This window comes from Lontra canadensis, unplaced genomic scaffold (genome assembly GCF_010015895.1).
Source record: "Lontra canadensis isolate GAN:19392208 unplaced genomic scaffold, GSC_riverotter_1.0 scaffold36, whole genome shotgun sequence".
In the NCBI taxonomy this organism is placed as follows: domain Eukaryota; kingdom Metazoa; phylum Chordata; class Mammalia; order Carnivora; family Mustelidae; genus Lontra; species Lontra canadensis.
This window is the reverse complement of record NW_022631030.1, coordinates 2501023-2522694: the sequence shown is the minus strand read 5'-3', so window position 1 is coordinate 2522694 and position 21672 is coordinate 2501023. Positions and strand designations below refer to the sequence as shown.

At 41.0% G+C, this 21672-nt stretch overlaps 1 protein-coding gene across 3 annotated transcripts in view; it reads right to left on the bottom strand.

Moving 5' to 3' along the window:
- Positions 1-21672, bottom strand: part of RNF214 (ring finger protein 214) — a 43648-nt gene that overhangs the window by 19810 nt on the left and 2166 nt on the right. For 2 of the 3 annotated variants that reach the window (XM_032868580.1, XM_032868581.1), the window contains exons 3-6: positions 19294-19801; positions 18533-18592; positions 14156-14296; positions 10553-10692 (exon numbers count right to left, since the gene is read on the bottom strand). In XM_032868580.1, coding sequence (XP_032724471.1) covers positions 10553-10692; positions 14156-14296; positions 18533-18592; positions 19294-19801 — 849 coding nt within the window. The remainder of the gene's footprint in view (positions 1-10552; positions 10693-14155; positions 14297-18532; positions 18593-19293; positions 19802-21672) is intronic. The other variant, XM_032868582.1, reaches the window with a different exon arrangement.

The following is a 21672-nucleotide window of genomic DNA, read 5'->3' as shown; positions in this document are numbered from 1 at the left end:
TTAAAATAAAATTCTAAAAAATATTCAAGAATTAATATTCAATTTACATAGCAGAAGAGTACACCTAGATTCAACCATATCAATACTTACATTAAATATAAACTGACTAAAGCCTTTAATTAAAAGGCAGCTTGTCAGAATAAATCAAAAAGAAAGATCCAATTATTATGCTGTCTTTATGACACACAGGTTGAAGATGAATGATGGAAAAATATACCCCATGTAAAAAATAAGCATAAGAATGCAGTGTCTATATTAATATCACATAAAGTAAACTTTAACATGAAGAATATGGGGGCTCCTGGGTGGCTCAATGAGTTAAGCCTCTGCCTTCGGCTCAGGTCATAATCCCAGAGTCCTAGGATCAAGCCCCGCAGCAGGCCCTCTGCTCAGCAGAGAGCCTGCTTCCCCCTATCTCTGCCTGCCTCTCTGCCTACTTGTGATCTCTGTCTGTCAAATAAATAAAATCTCGGAAAAAAAAAAATATGAAAAAGAAACATTTCATAATGACAAAATGGCTAATTCATCAAGAATATGTAATGATCATAAATGTATATGTATCTAACAATATAACTTCGAAATATAAGTAACAAAAATTCACAAAATTAAAAGGAAAAAGAGGAAAGTCTATAATCATAGAGATTTTAACATCACCCTCTCAAGCAACCGATATAATTACATTTTTAAAAATTAAAAAGTAGAATATGCCTCAGTAAGTATAGATAGAAATATCCCTAAAAGGTAATAGCAAGTCAAATCCAGCAATATATAAAAACAATAATGTATCTTTTCCAAGAGGGTTTATCCCAAGAATGGATAATTAATTGGCTTAACATTCGAAAATAAATCAATATAATTCACCATATTAACAGAATAAGGGAGAAAAACCATTCAATAATTTTAATAGGTGCAGAAAAACTATTTGACAAAACTAAGCACCCACCCAATCATGTTAAAACTCTCAAAAAATTAGAAACTGAAGAGAACGTCCCCAGTATGATAAAGGGCATCTACAAAGAACCTATAGCTATTATCCCAATTAACAGTAAAATACTAAACATTTCCCTTTAGGACTAGAAACAAGCTAAGTATGTCTACTCTACCACTTCTATTCAACACTGTACCAGAGGTCCTAGTCAGTGTACTAATGTTTACAAGAGATAAAAGGCTTAAGATTTGAAAGGAAGAAATAAAACTGCATATTCATAAAAGCTATAATTGTTTATGTAGAAAATCTTAAGGAATCTAGAAAACAACCAAAACATTAATATGTAAATTTAGCAAAGTAGTAGATATAAGGTAAACATACAAAATAAATTGCATTTTTACATACTAGCAAGAAATGGTGGGGGCGCCTGGGTGGCTCAGTGGGTTAAGCCTCTGCCTTGGGCTCAGGTCATGATCTCAGGGTCCTGGAATCAGCCCCGCATCAGGCTCTCTGCTCAGCAAGGAGTCTGTTTCCCCTCCCCTCTCTCTGCCTGCCTTTCTGCCTGCTTGAGATCTCTGTCTGTCAAATAAATAAATAAAATCTTAAAGAAAAAACAAAAAGAAATGGTTGGAAATTTTTCTGAAAATTTAATTCTCCTTAAATAGTGTCAAAGAACATAAAATACTTAGGAAAAAAATTTCTTTAGAAACCTAAAGAAAGCTGTGTAAGACCTTATACTCTGAAAATTCTGAAATGTTGGTAACATAAAGATTTAAATAAACAGACAGATATATATTTATGGATTGGGGGGCTCAGTATTATTAAGATGTCAATGTTCTCCAAACTGATCTACAGTTTCAAAGGAACTATGAACCACCAATTTTTTTTTGTTTTTGTAGAAACTGGCAGGCTGTTTCTCAAACATATATGGTAGTGCAAATGACCTAAAGATAGTACAAAGTCCAAAGAACCTTGAAAAAAAAAAAAAAAAAGCAGACTTTATATTTTGTGACCATGACTTACTATATGGCTTTATAGTAATATAAATATAAAATCATAACAGCATGATTTGGCATAAAGATGGACAAATATACCGATGCAATAGAATAGTACTCAGAAATAGACCCACTATTTATACAGATGACTCAAAATGTCATTTGGTTTTTGGCAAAGGTGTCAAACAATCCAATGGGGGAAAAGGATCGTGCTGGGACAACTGGATAGGCACATGAACCTCAAAAAATGAACCTCAACCCCTACTTCTCACCATGCACAAAAATTACCCTGAGATGGATCATAAAGATAAAAGCTAAAATGATAAAGCTTCCATAAGAAAACAGATGAGAACACCTTTGCTACTTCAGGGTAGGCCAAGGTTTCTTAGGACAAAGAATGCAATAACTATAAAAGAAAACTTGATAAATTAGACAGCCTTAAAATTAAAACTTCTGTTCATCAAAAGATACAATTAAAAAACGAGTAGCTAAGTCAGAGAGTGGAAGAACATTTTCACAGAATATATAACTGACTAAGGGCTTTATATTTGCAATAGGCAAAGAACAAAAACAACTAAAAAAAAGGCAGGGTGGCAAAAATCTGAGTGGACACTTCACAAAAACAAACACGCACAGCCAATAAGCAAATGGAAAAAGTGATCAACATCATCAGCAATGAGGGAAATGCCAAATAAAAAAACCACAACGTAACGCAACCACTTGAAAGGCAAGGATATGAAGCAACCAGAATTCTCATACCTTGTAGGTAGAGTGTAAAACAGTATATCCATTAGGTAAATTGATCTGTCAGTTTCTTTTTTGGGGGGGATGGTTTGTTTGTTTTTAACTTTTTAAAAAGATTGTATTTATTTATTTGACAGACAGAGATCACAAATAGGCAGAGAGCGCGGCGGAAGCAGGCTCCCTGCTGAGCAGACAGCCTGATGTGATGCGATGCGGAGCTTGATCCCAGGAACCCGAGACCATGACTGAGCAAAAGGGAGAGGCTTAACCCACTGAGCCACCCAGGCACCCCCATCTGTCAGTTTCTTATAACACTAAACATATACCTACCCTACAAGCTGGTGATTCTACTCCTAGAAATTTACCCAAGAGAAATAAAAGCATATGCTCACACAAAGACATACTTGACTATTCACAGCAGCTCTAGTCATAATAGTCAAAATCTGGAAACTGTTACATGCCTCTCAAACAGGAATGGATAAACTGTGGTATATTAACAAAAGGAATACTACTTGACAATATAGAGACATGAATGAATGTCAGAAGCATTATGCTGAATGAAAGAAGTCTTAGACAAAAGAGTACATATTGCATGATTTCATTTATGTGACACTCTAGAACAAGCAGAGTTAACTTACAGTGAGAAAATCAGAACAGTGGTTGCCTTTGGAAGAATGGACAAGAAAAGACTGGGAAAGTGTGAAGGGACCATTCGATTTAAGGGTAGTATTCTCTGTATCGTAACGGGGTTTGAATTACACAGGCATTTGACAGTGGTCAAAACTCATGGAACACCATACGTAAGATTTATGTATTTAACTGCATATACATTACCAAAAAAAAAAAAAAAAAGGAAACACAAATACTATTTAACTCTAATTAATGATATGCACATTAACGGATTTAAAGGTGAAGTTACTGGTGACTGTCACTTACTCTGATATACTTCAAAAAGAAAAAAAAAGATGGACTGATGGATAGAGGGATGGAAAGATATTCCTAAAACAAATTTAGCAGAAAGTTAATTGTTGAGTCTAGGGAGTGAGTGCTAAGATACAACATTTCCAGCTTCTCCTAGTGTTTAAAAATCTTCATAATAAGATACTGGGAGAAAAGTAAATCCAGTAATTTAACTCCTCTGCCTACAAATCCCTGCTGGTTACACTCAGTAATTACCAACGGCCTTTACTCAGACCTGGTTCTCATGTACTTGCCTGCAGTTTCTGACACTGTCACGCACCTCCCCCTTTGAAGCCCTATACTACTATTCTAAGCTGTTTCCTTTTCTTCCTGCCTTCCCTTCCTCTTTGTACTCCCAAACTGTAGGTGTGCCTCAGCGTTCAGAACTGAGCCCTACTCTACACTTTCTCTCATGGAACACTTTCAGTCTTGTAACTATCACCACCATGCAGTCAACTCCAAACCGAGACAAAGCATTTCTTCTACTCCAGGGTTCCACTTTCAACGGCCGACTGAGGATTTTAACTTCTATGTCTCATATCCTCACATTACCCTTACCCTCAGAACTTAAAATGGGAATTCCACTCCAATTACTATCCAGGTAGCACACAGTTACCCAGGGTCAATACCGAAGTTAGTTTTGACACCTCCCCCAGCCTTAATCTCTAAAATAATCAAGCAGTGATTACTCCAGAATCCATTTCTTCCTTTTCATTCCACCATCATGAGTCTTATGACAATCCTTAGAAACTCAGTTTATTGTAAGAGCTTCCCGGTTGGTGTCCCAGCCTCATTCTTTCCCCAAAATTCATCCTGCATATTTCTAAAACATCTCCAATTATGCATCTCCTATTTGTATAACTTCTGTGATTCCCTATATCCAAAAGATATTAACACATACTGAGCAGAAAAAGTTAAGTGAGATGTGTTACTTGCTGCAGTAACAGATTTCCAAATATGGACCCCTCCCAAAGAACCAGGCCTGCTGGTGTTCCTGCTCAGCCCCCTCCAACACTAAATCTGCGCTGGCCCTGTGACTCATTTTAACCAAAAGAATGCCACAGAAATAGCCCTGTGCCAGTTCCAAGTCTGTGCCTTAGGAAAGCCTAGAAACTTCCACTTTTGTACTCCTGGAAGCTCTGAGCCACCAAGTAAGAAATCTGGCCCCTCTGCTGGAAAGACCACCTGGAGAGGGAAAAGACACTATGGAGAGAAAGAGTGAGAAAAGGCCTAGACTTGTCTGTGGCTCAGCTGGGCCCAGCCTTCTAGGGGTCCCTGCCAAGGCTCCAGAAATATGAATGATGCCATCTTGGGTGTTCCAGTCCCAGACGCCATCTGATCACAGCTACAGGAATGAACCCAGAGGAGACTAGCAGAACTGTCCATCCGAGACTTAATCAACACCCCCAAACTGTGAAAAATAATAAATTATTTTGTTTTAAGATACGAAATTATTTTTTTTTAAAGATTTTATTTGACAGAAAGAGATACAGCGAGAGAGAGAACACAAGCAGGGGTAGTGAGAGAGGGAGAAGCAGGCTCCTCACTCAGCAGGGAGCCGGACGTGGGGCTTGATCCCAGGACCCTGAGATCATGACCTGAGCTGAAGGCAGACTTAAAAATGGAGCCACCCAGGTGCCCCAAGATATTAAGTTATTGATGGTTGTTTTACACAGCAATGGATCATCAAAACACTGACTCTCAAGAAACTAACTATATGATGGGGGAGGCATTCAGGTCAACAAAAAGACCATCAGAGGTGTGTGTTAAGACAGAGGTATACGCAGCATGCTAATGCATACAGAGGAGGGTCATCTAAATGAAACCTTCACGATGTGTGAAGGGGAGGAGATGGGGAGGATCTGGGAAAAACTTTCTAGAGTAGATAACACAGGCTGAGTTTTAAATGAGTTCAGGTAGCAGTAAGTAAAAACCAGCAGGGTTCTTCGGGGGAGCAGTAAAAGTATAGCTGGGGACATGAACAGGGACTAGGTCATTGAGGGCCTTCCATACTACACTAAAGAGCTAAAACTTTACCCTGAAAGCCATAAAGAACTATGAAAAATTTTCAGCAGGGAAATCACATTATCAGATGTGGATGTGAAAAAGATTTCTACGGTAGCTGTGTACTATACAAGTGAAAAGGGAGGAAAAGTGAAGGCATAGAAAGTTTCATAGCCTACCTCAGTGATCTAGGACTGACAAGATCCTGAACTGGCAGGGTCAGCGTGAACAGGGAGAAGGATAATTTTTCTTTAAAGATTTTATTTACTTAATTTAATTTATTTATTTGACAGAGAGAGAGCACAAGCAGAGAGAACGACAGACAGGGGGAGAATGTGGAGCTCAATCCCAGGACCCTGGGATCATGACCTGAGCCAAAGGCAGCTGCTTAACCGACGAGCCTCAGGCACCCGAAGAAAGGGATAATTAATATTAAGAATGTACAGGACTTGGTAAAAGTAGATGTGGTAGAAAGGGCGCTAAGAGAGAATTTAGGATGACTCTTGGTTATTCAGTTTAGACAGGGGGTACACAGTGCTGCCATGTTTGGAGAAATGGTAGAAGCAAGAGTGAACTGAATTTACATACAGGTACAAAGTTTAGACTCAGATACAGGGACCAGAGGAAAGGATGGCTGTGTCGGCTGAGAGCTGAGAAACGGAAAGAGGTTTCACTTAATGGTCTCTACTTTTACAGTGAAATAAAAAGCGAGATCATCTGCTAAGACTAAGGAGAGAAATGGTGGGGAGAGGAAGGTGAGAAAGGGAGGTAAAAGTTTGGGACAGTCCTGAGAGGAAGAGGGAGCCCCGAGGATTCAGGTGATGTTAGCAGACACACAGGTGGAGGGTTGTCTCCAGCAGCACTCAGCAGCCCGGATGTAAGGACAGAGAAGTCAGGCGGCTGACCTGACCCAGGACTGGAGTACTACAGAAGAATGAGAGGAAAGAGAATTGAGGGTAACACCAAGGGGGTAATCCAAGCAGGGGACGTGCACTGAGGCTGGTATGAGGAAGACATGCTTCCAGGGAGCTGGAAGATTGGTGGGAAATGGAGTGAGGTCACCGAACAAGAAAGAGGACATCAAGTGGTCAAAGTGTAGACTCACTGGGAACGAGCAGACTGCTGGAAGGAAGGACAGCTATGGTCATGTACAGGATGTTGCAAGAGCCTGGCTCACTGCTCTGCACCCAGGAAATGCTCACCAGACTTACTGACTGCTAGGCAAGCTGCAAGGTCTTCTACACATACCAGTTACATAAACTAGCATTTGGAGAGAAATTTCCAAAACAAATCTTCATGCACTGTGTTGATTTCAATTTAGTGCAGACTCTGAAATGACACCTACAGTAATGCTTCCAGGGGTGCCAGGGTGCCTCAGTCGGTTGAACGTCTGACTCTTGGCTTCGGCTAATGTCATTAACTCGGGGTCCTCAGATCGAGCCCTGTGACAGGCTCCGCACTCAGCGTGGAGTCTCTTTGTTCCTCTCTCTCTCTGCTCCTCCCCTACTCTCTTTCTCTTTCTCTCTCATAAATAAAATCTTTTTTAAAAAATATGTCCAACAATAAGTCCCTCGATGTGCTACTTACCTATCACTCTATCATATGAGTTCATCAGGCGAGCTCAAAACATTTTTTTTTTCAAGATTTTATTTATTTATTTAAGAAAGAGAGAGAGAGAGAGAACATGAACCTCATGAGCCAGGGGAGCGGTAGAGGGAGAGGGAGAAGCAGGCTTCCCGCTGAGCAGGGAGCCCAGTGCAGCGCTCAACTGCAGGACCCTGAGATCATGACCTGCACCGAAAGCAGGCGTTTATCCAACTGAGCCCCACAGGTGCCCCATGCTCAGAATATTTTTTTAAAAAGAAGAATCATGCTTAGTATTTCAGTTCCTGCTTTTTGTCCCAGGGTACTTCTATGAATCAACCAATGATGTCTTTTAAAGTGCAGGCTCACCATCTTCTACTGGGAAAGAGTCCTATTTGTTGCTCCCCTTCCTTAGGCCAGCAATACCCCCCCAAGAATATAATCTGGGAATTAGGAAGGGACCCACAAAAGCAGGACAATGGCCATAACAAAGCTACCAGGTATCCAGGAGAAAATCATCGAATATGTGACTAAACTGAATATTACTTCCTTGGTTTTGGGGTTTTTTTGGTTAACTCAGGGTGTCCTCTTTACAATTATAATTACATTAAAATACATACTATCCTCAAAGAGTACAAAGCACTTAGCAGATTTCTATTAAGTAAATTCACCTTAAATTTTTTTTAATTAATTAATTTAGTTGTGAGAAAGAGAGAGAGCAGGGAGTGGGCAGGAGCAGAGGGAGAAGGAAAGAATCCAAGCAGCCTCCACACTGATCACAGAGCCCGACTCGCTGAGCACAGAGCTGGACTCGGAACTCTAACCTCACGACCCGGAGATCATGACCTGAGCTGAAACCAAGAGTTGGACACTTAACTGACTGTGCCACCCGGGCGCTCTGTAAATTCACCTTTATATAGCATCAATGTGAAATTCTCTCCTCCCAGCCAGGGCCACTGCAATGTGGGCCACTATCACTCTCATGCAGGCTCTGACAGGTTAAGTCTCCTAACTGGTCCTCTACACTACTCCCATCCACTTTCCACCTGCCAAAGTAATTTATCTAAAATGCAGAACTCCTCCTTTGATACCTCTCCTCACTTAAAATCTTTCAGTATCTCTATCAGGGAAAAACCCAAACTCCTGATACATGAGTCTTTTGTGACAGGCTTCCCACTTGCTGTACTGGTCTCATTCCTCCCCACCTCCCTACAGCTCAGGTGCTGTTCTCTCTTGTCTGTAGGCCGCCTGCCTACAATGTCTTTCCCCTGTTCTTTGCCCCAGTTCCTCCCTGTACCAACCTCCACTCCTGAAACTCTTTCTTTGCAAGTTACCAGTTTAATCCAGGATCAAACCAAGGCTCACGCATTGCGTGCGGAGTTCATATTCCCCTTCACCTTTCAGGATTTAATTCTGGAAATCACTTCCTCTGGGAATGCCTCTCTGACTACCCCGCCTCGTTTGGATTCCATTACCCCTTCTACGTGCTCTCATACCACCACTATTATGGTATCATTATACTAGTTTGTAATTATCTATTTGTCATCTCTCCTAGTCAACAATAAGCTCCACGAGGACCTTCTATTCTCCAGGCCCATATTGTCAGGCTCGCAGTAGATACTCAGTAAGTGTTGGCTGGCGGAATGAGAGCTATGAACAGGAAACATGACTGTTATGGCCTGAATTGGGTCCCCCGCAGATTCATGTGTTGAAGCCCTCACCAGCAATTTGATTGTATTTGGAGATAAGGCCTTTAATGAAGTAATTAAAGTTAAATGAGATCATAAGGATCGGGCTCTAATCCAATAGGTCTGGTGTCCTTACACAAAGACGAGAGACACTGCAATTAAGCACACGGGGAGGAAAGGCCATGTGAGGACAGAGAGTGAAGGCAGCAGTGCTATGCTAGCCAAGAAGACAGGCTTCACCAGAAACCAACCCTGCTGGCATCTTAATCTTGGACTTCCAGCCTTTACAACTGTGAGACAATAAATTACTATTGTTTAAGTCATCCAGTCTGTGATGACTCTGTGATGGCAGTCTGAGCGGACAAACACAATGACCAAAATCTCTGTGCCCACAGTTACTGTGGATGATGGAATGCAAAACAAAACCCGCATCCCTGCTAGAACAAAGATAAATACAGAAAAGTTCTTCCACCTACTTCTGGAAAAGTGAACTCCACATTCCACAGAAACCATGACAGAAAGTGTCATTCTGATGGTTGTAACACATAAGAAAGCCCAATTGTATCTTCCAGACCACGAGCAGTAAACTGTTAGCATCAATCACCATCTGGGCTTACCCACTCAGAAGGCAGAGAAAGTGGTCAGAGATAACATTAAGAGTGTAGAGTACACATCAAAAGGAAATCTTTCACAGAGCCTAGAATTATCAAGACAGATTCACCTTCCCAGCTTCTGCTAAGACTGCTGCTAACGTCTCTGTTTCACCATCCCCCTCCAGCCTGTGAAGATGATGGCAGAGGCCATGTTGTTGGTGGGAGGTGGCAGGGTGTCCGATCACTAACGATACCAGGTATAGCATTATGCTTCTAGCACACTCTTAATAATCGCTGACACATGGATCTTCATGGACAACTGACCGACCTTCAAAGCATTATCATTCAATTCTCAAACAGATTGGTCCTTAGGCTCTTTCTCAAACATTCTTTCTCATGCTGACCTTTTACGGTTACCGCCTTTCACACCTGGAAAATGATTCAACCAATGAGCTTGCTACTTTTCCCTCAGAGCTCTGACTCATCAGCAGGCCAAGATTTTCTTGATAAAAGCACATTTTAGAATTTAAATAAAATCATCAGGGTTCACATTATTTCGATTTCCATGTTAAAAAACGTGGAAAACTGAGTATTTGAGCAAATTCTATGCACACCTTGCTCTTGCTGTAGTACCCAAAAGAGAACAGAGATCCACTGAATAATTCTTTCCAAAGGCTTACTTACAATGTTATTGTTTGAAATTTGTTTTGGTGCTGAATAACAATCAAAATATTCCCAAAGCCTGAACTTCTAAAAAAAACCAGGTTCAAAGCAAGTGAAGCAGGTGTTAGATGCTTTTCAAAATCTTGATCATACTTAGGACCCAACAATCAGCTGCTATTATTTTCAAGGTATTATTGAATCTGAAAAAAACATTTTTTTTTTTATTGAATCTAACACAAGGTGCTGAAAAAGCTAAAATCATTAGAGGATTTTATTTGTACACTTGTTTTTCAAATAAAAATTAGACCGAAACTAGGAACACAAACACGACTGGATGCTACGTATAAATCCACACACGCACACAGGGGTTTTACTCTTGACAGCATCATTTACCTTCTGCCCTTCTCACAAAGCTTCTCGATTTCAGCTTTCAGATCCTGCTCCTTCTGCAAAAACTCCTTCTTTTCTTTCTCTATCTTCTTCTTTGTTTCTTCTCTCTTTATTGTTACATCCTGGATAGCTTTTAGTATCTCCTGAGTCCCCCATAATTACAGTCACACACAAATAAAGAAGGAAATGAATTAGTTCTTTTGGTCTGAAGGTTATTTTCAACTAACACAAATTAATACATGGGCTCTAGTAAATTCAAGCTGAATTGAAGGAATTGGGTTGATGCGTAGCTCTGAAAGCCAGTATTTAGATGTAAGAGAGAAAGTTACAATAAAGCAGATTTCAATTCAGCAGGAGCAAAAATTTCTAACAGTCACAACTGTTCAAAATGGAATTTACTGCCTTGAGAAGCAATAACCCCTCCATTACCCATGTTCAGATAAAGGCCAAATGAACACCTACTAAGAATGCTGAGAAAGGCATTCTTATACGGGGTGGGAATTCATTATGTCCTATAAAAATGGTCCTGTTTTGTTTTGTTAAGGTTCTGCTTTCTTATGTGTGAGGAGTTTTTTGGTTCCTCTTATACTTTAACAAAAATATATGTCTTTGCAGTAAGAAGTGGAATAGTAAAAAAGTGATAGCTAAGTCACTCCTTATTCCATGCCAATTTCACCCTTAATTAATATGTTCACTATTTCATAGAACTGCTTTCACATCTTTATTCTCACACAAACACACATATACTTAAATATGTAGTTCTTTGCTTTTGTGTTTCTTCCAAATGAGATGATTTTTTTTTTTTTAAGATTTTTATTTATTTACTTGTCAGAGAAAGAGACAGAGAGAGAACACAAGCAGGAGGAGCGGCAGGCAAAGGGAGTAGCAGACTCCCCATGCAGGACTTGATCCCAAGACCCCAGGACCACAATCTAAGCCAAAGGCAGACGATTAACCAACTGAGCCACCCAGGCTCACTCAATCATGAGATGATTTTATACACATTATTTTGCATCCTGCTTTTTTTCACTTGATGTGAGCATACTGTCAATACAGATTTAACTGGGGGCACTTGCGTGGCTCAGTTGGTTAAACATGAGATTGGTTTTGGCTCGGGTCATGATCTCAGGGCTGCAGGATCGAGCCCCGTCAGGCTCCATGCTCAGTGTGGATGTGCTTGGGATTCTCTCCCTTCTCTCTCTACCACTCCCCCACTCAAGTGTACTCTCTTTTTCTCAAATAAATAAATAAATCTTAAAAAGTAAAGTAAAATAAATATATAGATTTAACTTAAAAATAGCAGTATATGACATAACATGTATATGTATATATATCCAATTTATCTAACCATTCTATGTAAGGAGTCCGTCAAGTTGACTCCAGTTTTCTCTAACTACACAAAATACTGCAATAAATACACTGTGTATCTACATTTTCATATAAAAACTTTTATTTCTGTAGAAAAGACTTAATGAAATGATTGCTAGGTCATTGTATATTTTAAGTCTTAACTGACAATTCTTAGTAACTTTTGCAAAAATGCTGTAATAATTCTATACAAATGTCTGAAAAGGGTTCATTTTTCCTCATTCTTGATAACCTATTTCATTTTTGCCAACCTTCTGAGGGGAGAGAGAGGAATGGTATCTAATCATTTTAAGAAACATTCTCCTAACTCCCATTCTCTACTGTTTGTGCAGTCGGCCTCCTCCAACTAAAATAAGCATTCAGTGTAGAGACTATGTTCCCTTTACTGCTAAATTTGCAGAGACTGGATCAGGAACTCTGAAAATATTTGCTAAATGAATGAATGAATGAATTCCAGTGAGGCTGAGGCTGAGCTTTTTATATATTATCCACTTGCTTTTCTTCTTCTGTATACTACAATTTATAATTGTTTTAAAGATTTTATTTATGTATTTGAGAGAGAGAGAGAGAGTGCGCACAAGCGCATGAGCAGAGAGCCCAACTCAGGGCTTGATCCCAGGACCCTGAGATCTTGACCTGAGCTGAAGGCAGATGCTTGACTGGCTAGGCCACCAAGGTGCCCACCATTAATAACTGTTGTAGGCAAAATAATTAACACCTTACTCCAAAATATGTCCACGTTCTAATCTAACCTAATCCCTGGGATCTGTGACTATGTTTCTTTCCACGGGAAAAGAGACTGTGCAGATCTGACTAAGGTAAAGACCCGCATGCAGGGAGACAGTCCTGGATCATCTGGGTGGGCATAATATAATCACACAGGTCTTTCAAGGTGGAGAACCTTTCTCAATTGTGATCTGAGGAAGTTGTGACTGGGGAGGAGTGGTCAGGCATGCAAATTTGCTGAACCTGAAGATGGAGAAGGGGTCCACAAGTCAAGGAATACAAGCAGCCTCTAGAAGCTGGAAATGTAGGGAGAGGTATTCTCCCCCAGAATCCCCAGAAAGTGATGCAACCCTGCCAATACTTGGATGTTAGCCCAGTGACTTGTTGGACTTCTGACCTATAGGACTGTGAGATAATAAATTTGTGTTGTGTTCAGGTGGCAAATTGATGGTAATTTGTTACAGGAAAAACAGGAAACTATACAATAACCCTTCCTGAGCTTTTTCTAGAGTACTTGACTTCTACCATGAACTTGTAGGAGACTCAGAACACAGATATGGATATTAAACCCTTTATCAGATGTGCTACAAATACTTTCCCAATCTACCACTGATCTTCTGATGTTTTTTGTATCATCTGCCATATCAGAAGTTTTAAAGTATACATAATTAAATCAATTCATTTTTCTATGGCTTCTGGGTTTTTTACCCGGCTTAAAGTGACCTCTTGCAAGCCAAGGTTTTATAAACATTCTCCTAAATTTCCTTCTAATTTACACTTTTTCTAGTTTTCATAAGTAGATTTTTAAATCTATTAGAATTATGTTTTGGGTTTTTTTTTTTTTAAGATTTTATTTATTTATTTGACAGATAGAGACAGTGAGAGAGGGAACACAAGCAGGGGGAGGTGGAGAGGGAGAAGCAGGCTTTCCGCTGAGCAGGGAGCCTGACGTGGGGCTCGATCCCAGGACTCTGAGATCATGGACCTGAGCTGAAGGCAGGCGCTTACAACTGAGCTACCAGGTGCCCCTAGAATTATGTTTTTTAATATAATGTAAGAGTCTAATTACATGGTTTTCCAGGTAACAAATGTCAACAAAATATATTAATTAACTTTTGTCTCTAAACTAAAATAGAAGTGAGAGTTTGGGGGCTCCTGGGTGGTTCAGTCAGCTGAGTGTCTAACTCTTGGTTTCAGCTCTGGTCACGACCTCAGAGTCATAGGATCAAGTGTCTCGTTGGGCTCTGCGCTCAATGGGGAGTCTGCCTGAGATTCTCTCCCTATGCCCCTCCAATGGCTCAAGGACATGCACGCTCTCTCTCTCAAATAAATAAAATCAAAACAAAAAACTGAGATTTTGAACAAGATACCCTCAAAGCTTCCTTTTATCCTTAAAATTCTAACACAACCATTAAAAAGATAAACATTGCTCTTCCACCAATTCAGAAACAAAATTACAGCCTGATTAGGGAGTGTAGCCAAACTTATTGAGATTTAACATAAGCAGGGTACCTGGTGATTCTTCATTTCTTCTTCTCTCCTTTGCTGGAGCTGCTTTAATTGCACTTGGAGCTGATTCTCCACTTGTCTCTGCTTGTCCAGGACCTCCTGGTAACGCTCCTTCAACAGTGTTCTCTCTGTCATCATTTTGTCCTATGTGTAACAAGAGAAGAAAAGTTTAATTCCCAAGTTTAATTGCAAAAAACACCAACTGCCTGTTCGAGGCACTGTGCAGAGCTCTAGGCTGCAGGGTCCAGTATTCTAACTACTAGCCATGAGTAGCTATATAAATGTCAGTTAATTAAAGTAAGAACATTTTAAAATACAGCCCCTCAGTCACCTAGCCACATTTCCAAGTACTCATTACTTAGTCCCAAGAACAAATGGCTACCACACTGGACAACACAGATAGAAGACATTTCCATCACGGCAGGAAACCCTGTTGCACAGCACGGCTCGGGGGAAGGGGGTGGCAAGGAATGGCCTGTGGGCCAAATCCAGCCATTGTCTGAATTTTTTTCTTAAGATTTATTTATTCATTTCAGGGAGGCGGGGAAGAGAGAGCACGCGAACTTGCGTGCACAAGCAGGTGGAGGGGCCGAGGGAAAGGAAGAAAAGCAGACTCCGTGCTGAGCTCGGATCCCACAACCCTGAGATCATGACCAGAGCCAAAATCAAGAGTTGGAAGCTCAAGCAACTGAGCTACCCAGTGCCCCCATAAATAAATTTTATAGGAAAATAGACATTCCCAATGGATTATGGGCTGCTTTTATCCTACAATGAATGGAATGGTTGCAACAGAACCCACAGAGCCCCAAAGCCTAAGACATTTACCCTCTGACCTTTTACAGAAAAAATTTGCCAATCACTGCTCTAGGGAATAAGAAGAAGGAAGCATTTTATCAGAACAAGAAGAAATGAGTAGGTAAAAACAAAAAAACAAAAAAAAGATCACCTATTCAAAACCGCATCCAGAAAAGAGGATTCCTTACTGGCCATTAGCGCTGAAAATGGACAGATCCACTAAAGAGGTCTGGGGAACATGATATTCAGACTGGACAAATCAGCAAGCTCTCATACATGACCACAAGAGTAGAAGAAAGGTTTCTGAGGATCACAGTTCAGCTCTGCCTCCCCATATCCGTAAATCAAGAAAAGTGATAGTTATGTTTCAAAGGGATGCTAAGAGACGGTCAATTTAAAACACACTGAGTATAAGGCAGCCCATGTCAAATTTAAACAAAGAGCATTCAACTGAACTTATTCATTAAAAGATTAACTATTTTCAAAGAAAAAACAGGTTTTAGAGGTGAACAAAGGAAAACTTACTATATTATGATAATAAAAACAAAGTTTCAAGATAGGACTTTAGCGGAGCACCTGGGTAATGCAGTCGGTTAAGTGTCCGACTCTTGGTTTCAGCTCAGGTCACGGTCTCAGGGTTGTGAGATCCAGCCCTGCATAGGGCTCTGTTCTCAGCACAGAGCCTGCTTGGGATTCTCTCTCCCTCTCACTCTGCCCCTCCTCCTTGTGCTCCCTATCTAAAATAGATAAATAAATCTTTAAAAAAAAAAAAAAGGGATTTTAGCTCTGCAATAAACTAGTCCTTAGTCCAGGTGCTGAAATGTGACTAGGGCTCCCAGGGACTATCCAGTCTCATGTCTTTTTTTTTTTTTTTTTTTTTTTTTTAAAAATTATAAAACACAAGTAAACAGAAAGGCAGGCAGGGAGGGGAGGGGGGGAAGGGAAGCAGGCTCCCTGCTGAGCAGAGAGCCCGATGCGGGGCTCGATCCCAGCACCCTGGGATCATGACCTGAGCCGAAGGCAGAGGCTTAAACCACTGAGCCACCCAGCACCCTCAGGCTCACGTCTTTATAGGGATTCTGAACCTGGGATCTATGGATCACCCTCAAGGGTCTCTAAACTCTTTGAAATAGGGGAATGTAGTGGGAAGGATACATTTTTCTGAGAGGAGAATTAAGTTTTCAAAAGATTCCAAAGGAGGACTTTAAACCAAGCAAAAGATTAAGAACCAATAAATGCAACTAGTAGGTAAGAGGAATATTTTCTTTCTTCAGCACAGCTCTTTCCCTTTATTTCCTTGTGGCACCTTCTCCGCCCACAATGCTTCTTTAGAGCAACAGAGGCCAGGGGAAAAAACCACCAGTCTCGCGGAAAGAAGTCTCAAGGTACACACTGTTAGTACATACAAAAACATAACTGAAAGGCTATAGAGGAAACTACTTCATCCATTATCATTTCATCTTAACAAGCCAAAGTTACTTGGTTTAATCAGTGTCTAATCAGTTCCAAGGACCAGAAGTTATAATTTCAAATGCAGCCAGTGGGAAATTACCATAAATGCACAAAAAAGGAAACAAAACAGGAGCCAGATTTCTTGCATTGCTACCAAGCTTAACACCTGCCTAGTTCCACTGACTTCTTAAAAGCATGTGGGCCCAAGTGTATGTTAACTAACTAGAATTTAAAGGAAAATTTGAAAAAATAAAATAATATAAAATAAAACAAAATAAAGGCATGTAGGCCATCCCGCTACCCAAAAGAAAACAGCCACACAAAACATAACCCTGGGCCTCTTCTGGCCCAATCACTTGGTAGTTTCCATTCCTGCTTCAGACTGATGCTAAAACTTATTTATAACTTAGTTGCCCCTTGGATTGCTATAGTCATCAGAACCCCACCATACAACGGTGGGGACAAAATAAATACTCTATGCAAAGTGCTTAGAGTAAGTATTCAAGAAAAGGTGAATCCCCACCCCGCCCCCTTCCCTGGGACTTCTCTTCTGGCTTGGTTTTCACCCAGCACATCTCCACCAGCTCGCTTATCTCTAGGATCTTTTTACCTGCCTGTTAGGAATAACTCCAAGTTGCTACCCTGTATTTAAAAAACTTTATTCACTTCATCTTGCTAATATACTCCCATAGCTTCCTTCCTTCCATCTGCCCCTCAATTTCTTCAACTTGAACAAATACCTACTTTCTTATCTGGTTGTTATAAGCACTTTCTCTTTTTTTTTTTTTTTCCACTCAGTTAACACATATTATCCTAAAAACCTTTCCTGATGCTAGGGTACCTTTCCCAGCATCATCCTTCCTCTTGAAAAATACACACTTTGATATCCATATTCTTTTTTTTTTTTTAAAGATTTTATTTATTTAGGGGCACCTGGGTGGCTCAGTTGATTAACTGCTGCCTTCGGCTCAGGTCTTGATTCCAGGGTCCTGGGATCAAGTCCTGCATTGGGCTCCTTGCTCAGCAGGGAGTTTGCTTCTCTCGCTGCCTCTGCCTGCCTCTCTGCCTGCTTGTGCGTACTCTCTCTCTCTCTGGCAAATAAATTTTTAAAAAAATCTTAAGATTTTATTTACTTATTTGACAGAGAAAGAGATCACATGTAGGCAGAGGCAGGCAGAGAGGCAGGCAGAGAGAGAGGGGGGAAGCAGGCTCCCGGGTGAGCAGAGAGCCCAACGCAGGGCTCAATCCCAGGACCCTGAGACTGTGCCCTGAGCCAAAGGCAGAGGCTTAACTCACTGAGCCACCCAGGCGCCCCTGGTATCCATACTCTTGAGGGTGGAAGTTTCTACCACAAAATACCAGAGATAGATCAGAGACCATTTTAATAAAGATAAATGTGCAGCTTTCTAGGTTTTAAAAACCAATTACTAGGAATAAAAGGGAAGATACGACTCAATGGTACACCAGAAAAAGACCTGATGGGAGTTTGGCTGAAAGCTCAAAATGCTGAGCAGACTGCCACAGTTAGCCAAGGGAGACTTGAGAAATAGTGTCTGGAAGGATAGACAGAAGGAGAACCCCACTGTGTTGCGACCTCATTATTCTGTATTTGGATTATTGTATTTAGTTCTCAGGATCACATTTTCAAAGCAACATTGAAAAGATGGAACGTGTCCAGGTGGAAAAGTCACCAGGGCAAGGGAAGGCTGGAAAATATATTCGATGACGAAAAGAAGAATGTTAAAAGCGTCTGGGAATGTTTTTTCTGGAAAGATTCATGCTTGAGGAGTAAGAGGAAGAGGGATAAACAAACTTCAAGGATACGCAGGCCAACAAGTAAAGGAAGATTTGGATTTAGTCTACACAGCTCAGGAGAGCACTCTAAGTATGACAGGTGCTATGCTCACCTCAGAACAAGATGCAACAATAAGAGCTCTTTGTCAAATACAATAGGTTGCTTTACAAGTAGTAAGCTTCCCATCTCTGGGAGTGATCAAGTAGAAAGAAGTTAGCTGACCATCTGTTAGGGATTTGAAAAGGAGATTCCTGCACCTTTTCCAGCTGAGATGGTATGACCCTAGATAGTCTGAGTGAATGATCTTGTATATTCACTGTGACAGTTTAAGTACTCACCAGATTCTTTTCAATATCTTGATCCGTGTTTACCTCTGAATCGGCCGTCTTAAAGTCAGTCTACAAAGAAAGAAGCAATTATATTCAGGATTGTTCAGAGACGTTTTAAAAGGCAGAACTGCTCTTTAGTAATTTTACCTAGAAATCTGTCACAAGTAACTAAGCAGCTAAATTTTGTTTTCCCTTAGTGGCTTCTTAAGGGAAGAACTCTAGGTCTGGCAAATAGGAGCTGGCATGTATATTGCATGGAACATTTATCCCACAAAAGAACCTGAATGAGACCCAAGAGCTGACAGAGAGACAGCTTCAAGTGTGAAGTAAGAATTTCGCCCCCTACTGCCTACTGTGCCCATCTTTCCTCCTATAACAAAGCACACCAAGCACTAGGAGGCAGGATCCACTGTACTTCTTAAGAGGTAGGTCAGAGAATTAACAAGGATTCCTCCTGCAAGGACAAAGATGGGAAATATGAATGCTAATGACCTACACTCATCCATTAGTCGGTGAAAGAGATTATACGTAGGTCATAAAGTTTCTCGGCGCCACGATAGGACCCTGGCTCCTGGCTTTATTATTTATTGAATACCAGAAGGATGACATCACACAGCACCGCACGAAAATCGTACGATAGTCACCAATAAAAAAACGGGACAGAGTAGTTCTCCACCACCTACGAAGAAAAAAGTCTCCTACCCTCGATAAATATAGAAATACATCAATAGCCCAAATTCCACGTTAGTAGTAGAAACTTGATACTTGACCTGTACAGCAATGTTCTGAGAAAGCTTCAGGGCAGAGCTATCCTGATCATCCTCATCCACTCTGACTCCTTCAACCCCATTTGCTGGAGGCACCACAGGTCGGAAATCCAAGCCTGTGTCCCTGCTACCTTCCTTTAGGATGGAGGCTGGTGGGGATTTCTCTTCAGAACAATTCCCGGAGGCAAGCTGCTTTGTATGGCCCCCTGCCTTAAGAGACCGAGTGACAGGATGGAGGTTCTCCCGGAGGCATGTGTCCCCCTCCTCTCCTGCTGTGTCGGCCACGTCCTTCAAATCAGACTGAGACCCACCGCCAGAAAGACAAAGGGCTGTGGCTAGCAAGTTTTCTCCTAAAACCGCCCGGTGCGCTGCTGAAGTGTCACCTGCTGATGAACCAGGATTCTGCTCTGGGTGTTCCAAATGGACATTTCTGTTATTCTCCTTGGTTATCGTTTGGCTACTTACACTCGACAGAGGCGAGTTCTTGTGCTTCTGTGCAGGGTCTTTGGGGCTATCAAAAACACAAGATAAAAAGTTTCACTCTTCACCCAATCTTAAGGAAGATTAAAGACATAATATCTTTAACGTAACGACTAGAAGAACAAAACCAGACTACATAAGCCCCTCAAATTATCAGAATGACGTGGAACTTGGTCTTTGCCCAGCGATTCTGACCCATATGCGGGGAGTGGAGCCTGATGGTTAGAAGCTGGGTGCTGGAAACAGACATTTCCTGTCGGGTGACCGTAAATAAACATAATAAATGACCCCGAAGAGCCTCAGATTTGTGAGGCCCAATTTGAATACTTTTGGGGAATGTCACTGAAACAGCCTACTACTCATTAAGAGTTTTTCATTTAGTAAGCTGTACTGACTTGGTTACACGTCATGTTCTAATAAAAAAATATTAATTTGGAAAAAATGTTTTTATTCCACTCTCACGTTTCATAAAAATAATTTTCATTCAAATCCCTCACACAGTGCTCGCTTCGGCAGCACATATACTAAAATCCCTCACACAGATCTTTGGCCAGAACCACCTTTCGGGTTCCTCGACAGTTTCCCAGAGCACAGGATCCTCACTTGAGGTTGTCTGAGGTACAGGCACCAAATCCAAAACTGAAGCTATCAGTGGGACCTTTATCCCGGACAAATACATGCACACGGAGAAACCGGGAAAGCCATTCTGTCGTTTGTCATGGCCAGTTACGTATTGCTTTTTTTGAAGAGATCTTTAAAACCGATTTACAGTGACATCTAACATTCACAACAGTGAACCTGCCACCCAGGAATAATGACTGCATCTGTGTTAAATTTCTTTGCCCCCTTTTAAAAAAAAAAAAAAAAAAAAACAAAACAGATTGTGTCAACTGATGTCCTTAAGTACCCCAAGCCAGCACTGACTGAGGCTTTAGGTGACGGTGCCTTCCTGTCCTCAACAACACATGTTGTTCAAAATAAAAGAACCAACAGTGCCTTTGGGGTATGAAAACCTTCATGAAGACCTCTAGCTGACTCCTTCCTGAGAGTTATCTGGGGAAGTGGGGGAAACACTTAGACTATTAATTTGGGCGTACACAGTGCAGTACCCGGGTGCAAATCCTGCTCCGCTATTTACCAGTTGTCTCTCGTTAAGTTACTTCACCTCATTCGTCAAAATGAAACATAACCCACCTAACAGGGTTATTGGGAGGATGACGTGAAATCGGGCATCTGAAGTATTTAGTACAGGGCTTGGCACGGTATACATTCAATCAACGCTAGGTGCCATCACTATTCCTAGGAGGATGTGGATGATTCTACTTATAAAATGAAGATCCAGGATTATGGTTAGGCTTACTCAACATTTTCCCCCATTACCCATTAGCCAACAAATCTCTAATTTAAACCGGTATTTATGAGGTGCTGCGAGTCAGACAAGCCTGGGTTCAAACCCTGACTCCAGTGTAGCTCGGCAACCCTGAGGCAAGTGTATCTCAATCTCCTCACCTGTAAATGGGAATAACATTAGCAACTCCCTCCTAGGGCTGTTATGAGGATTAAATGTGTTAATACATATTCAACTGTTGGTACAGTATGATCTATTATATCGGGTCCCAGGTGCTCTAGAAAAGAGTTGAGGAGGAATATAGAGTTGACTTAGCACAACACTGTACATAACTATGCATTAAGGACTGTACGATGCAAAGCTGGGAAACCGTAATTCAGCCCTCAAGAGTGTAGACAGGAGGCAAAATATCTACGTGAAGCAGGAAGCCATAGGAACAAAGCTATCTGTAGATAATACAGATACACGTATATCTGTGGGTATGTATGAATATACACGTGCTTTACACATATATATGCGTACACATCCGTATCTCTATGTAACACAGAAAACAT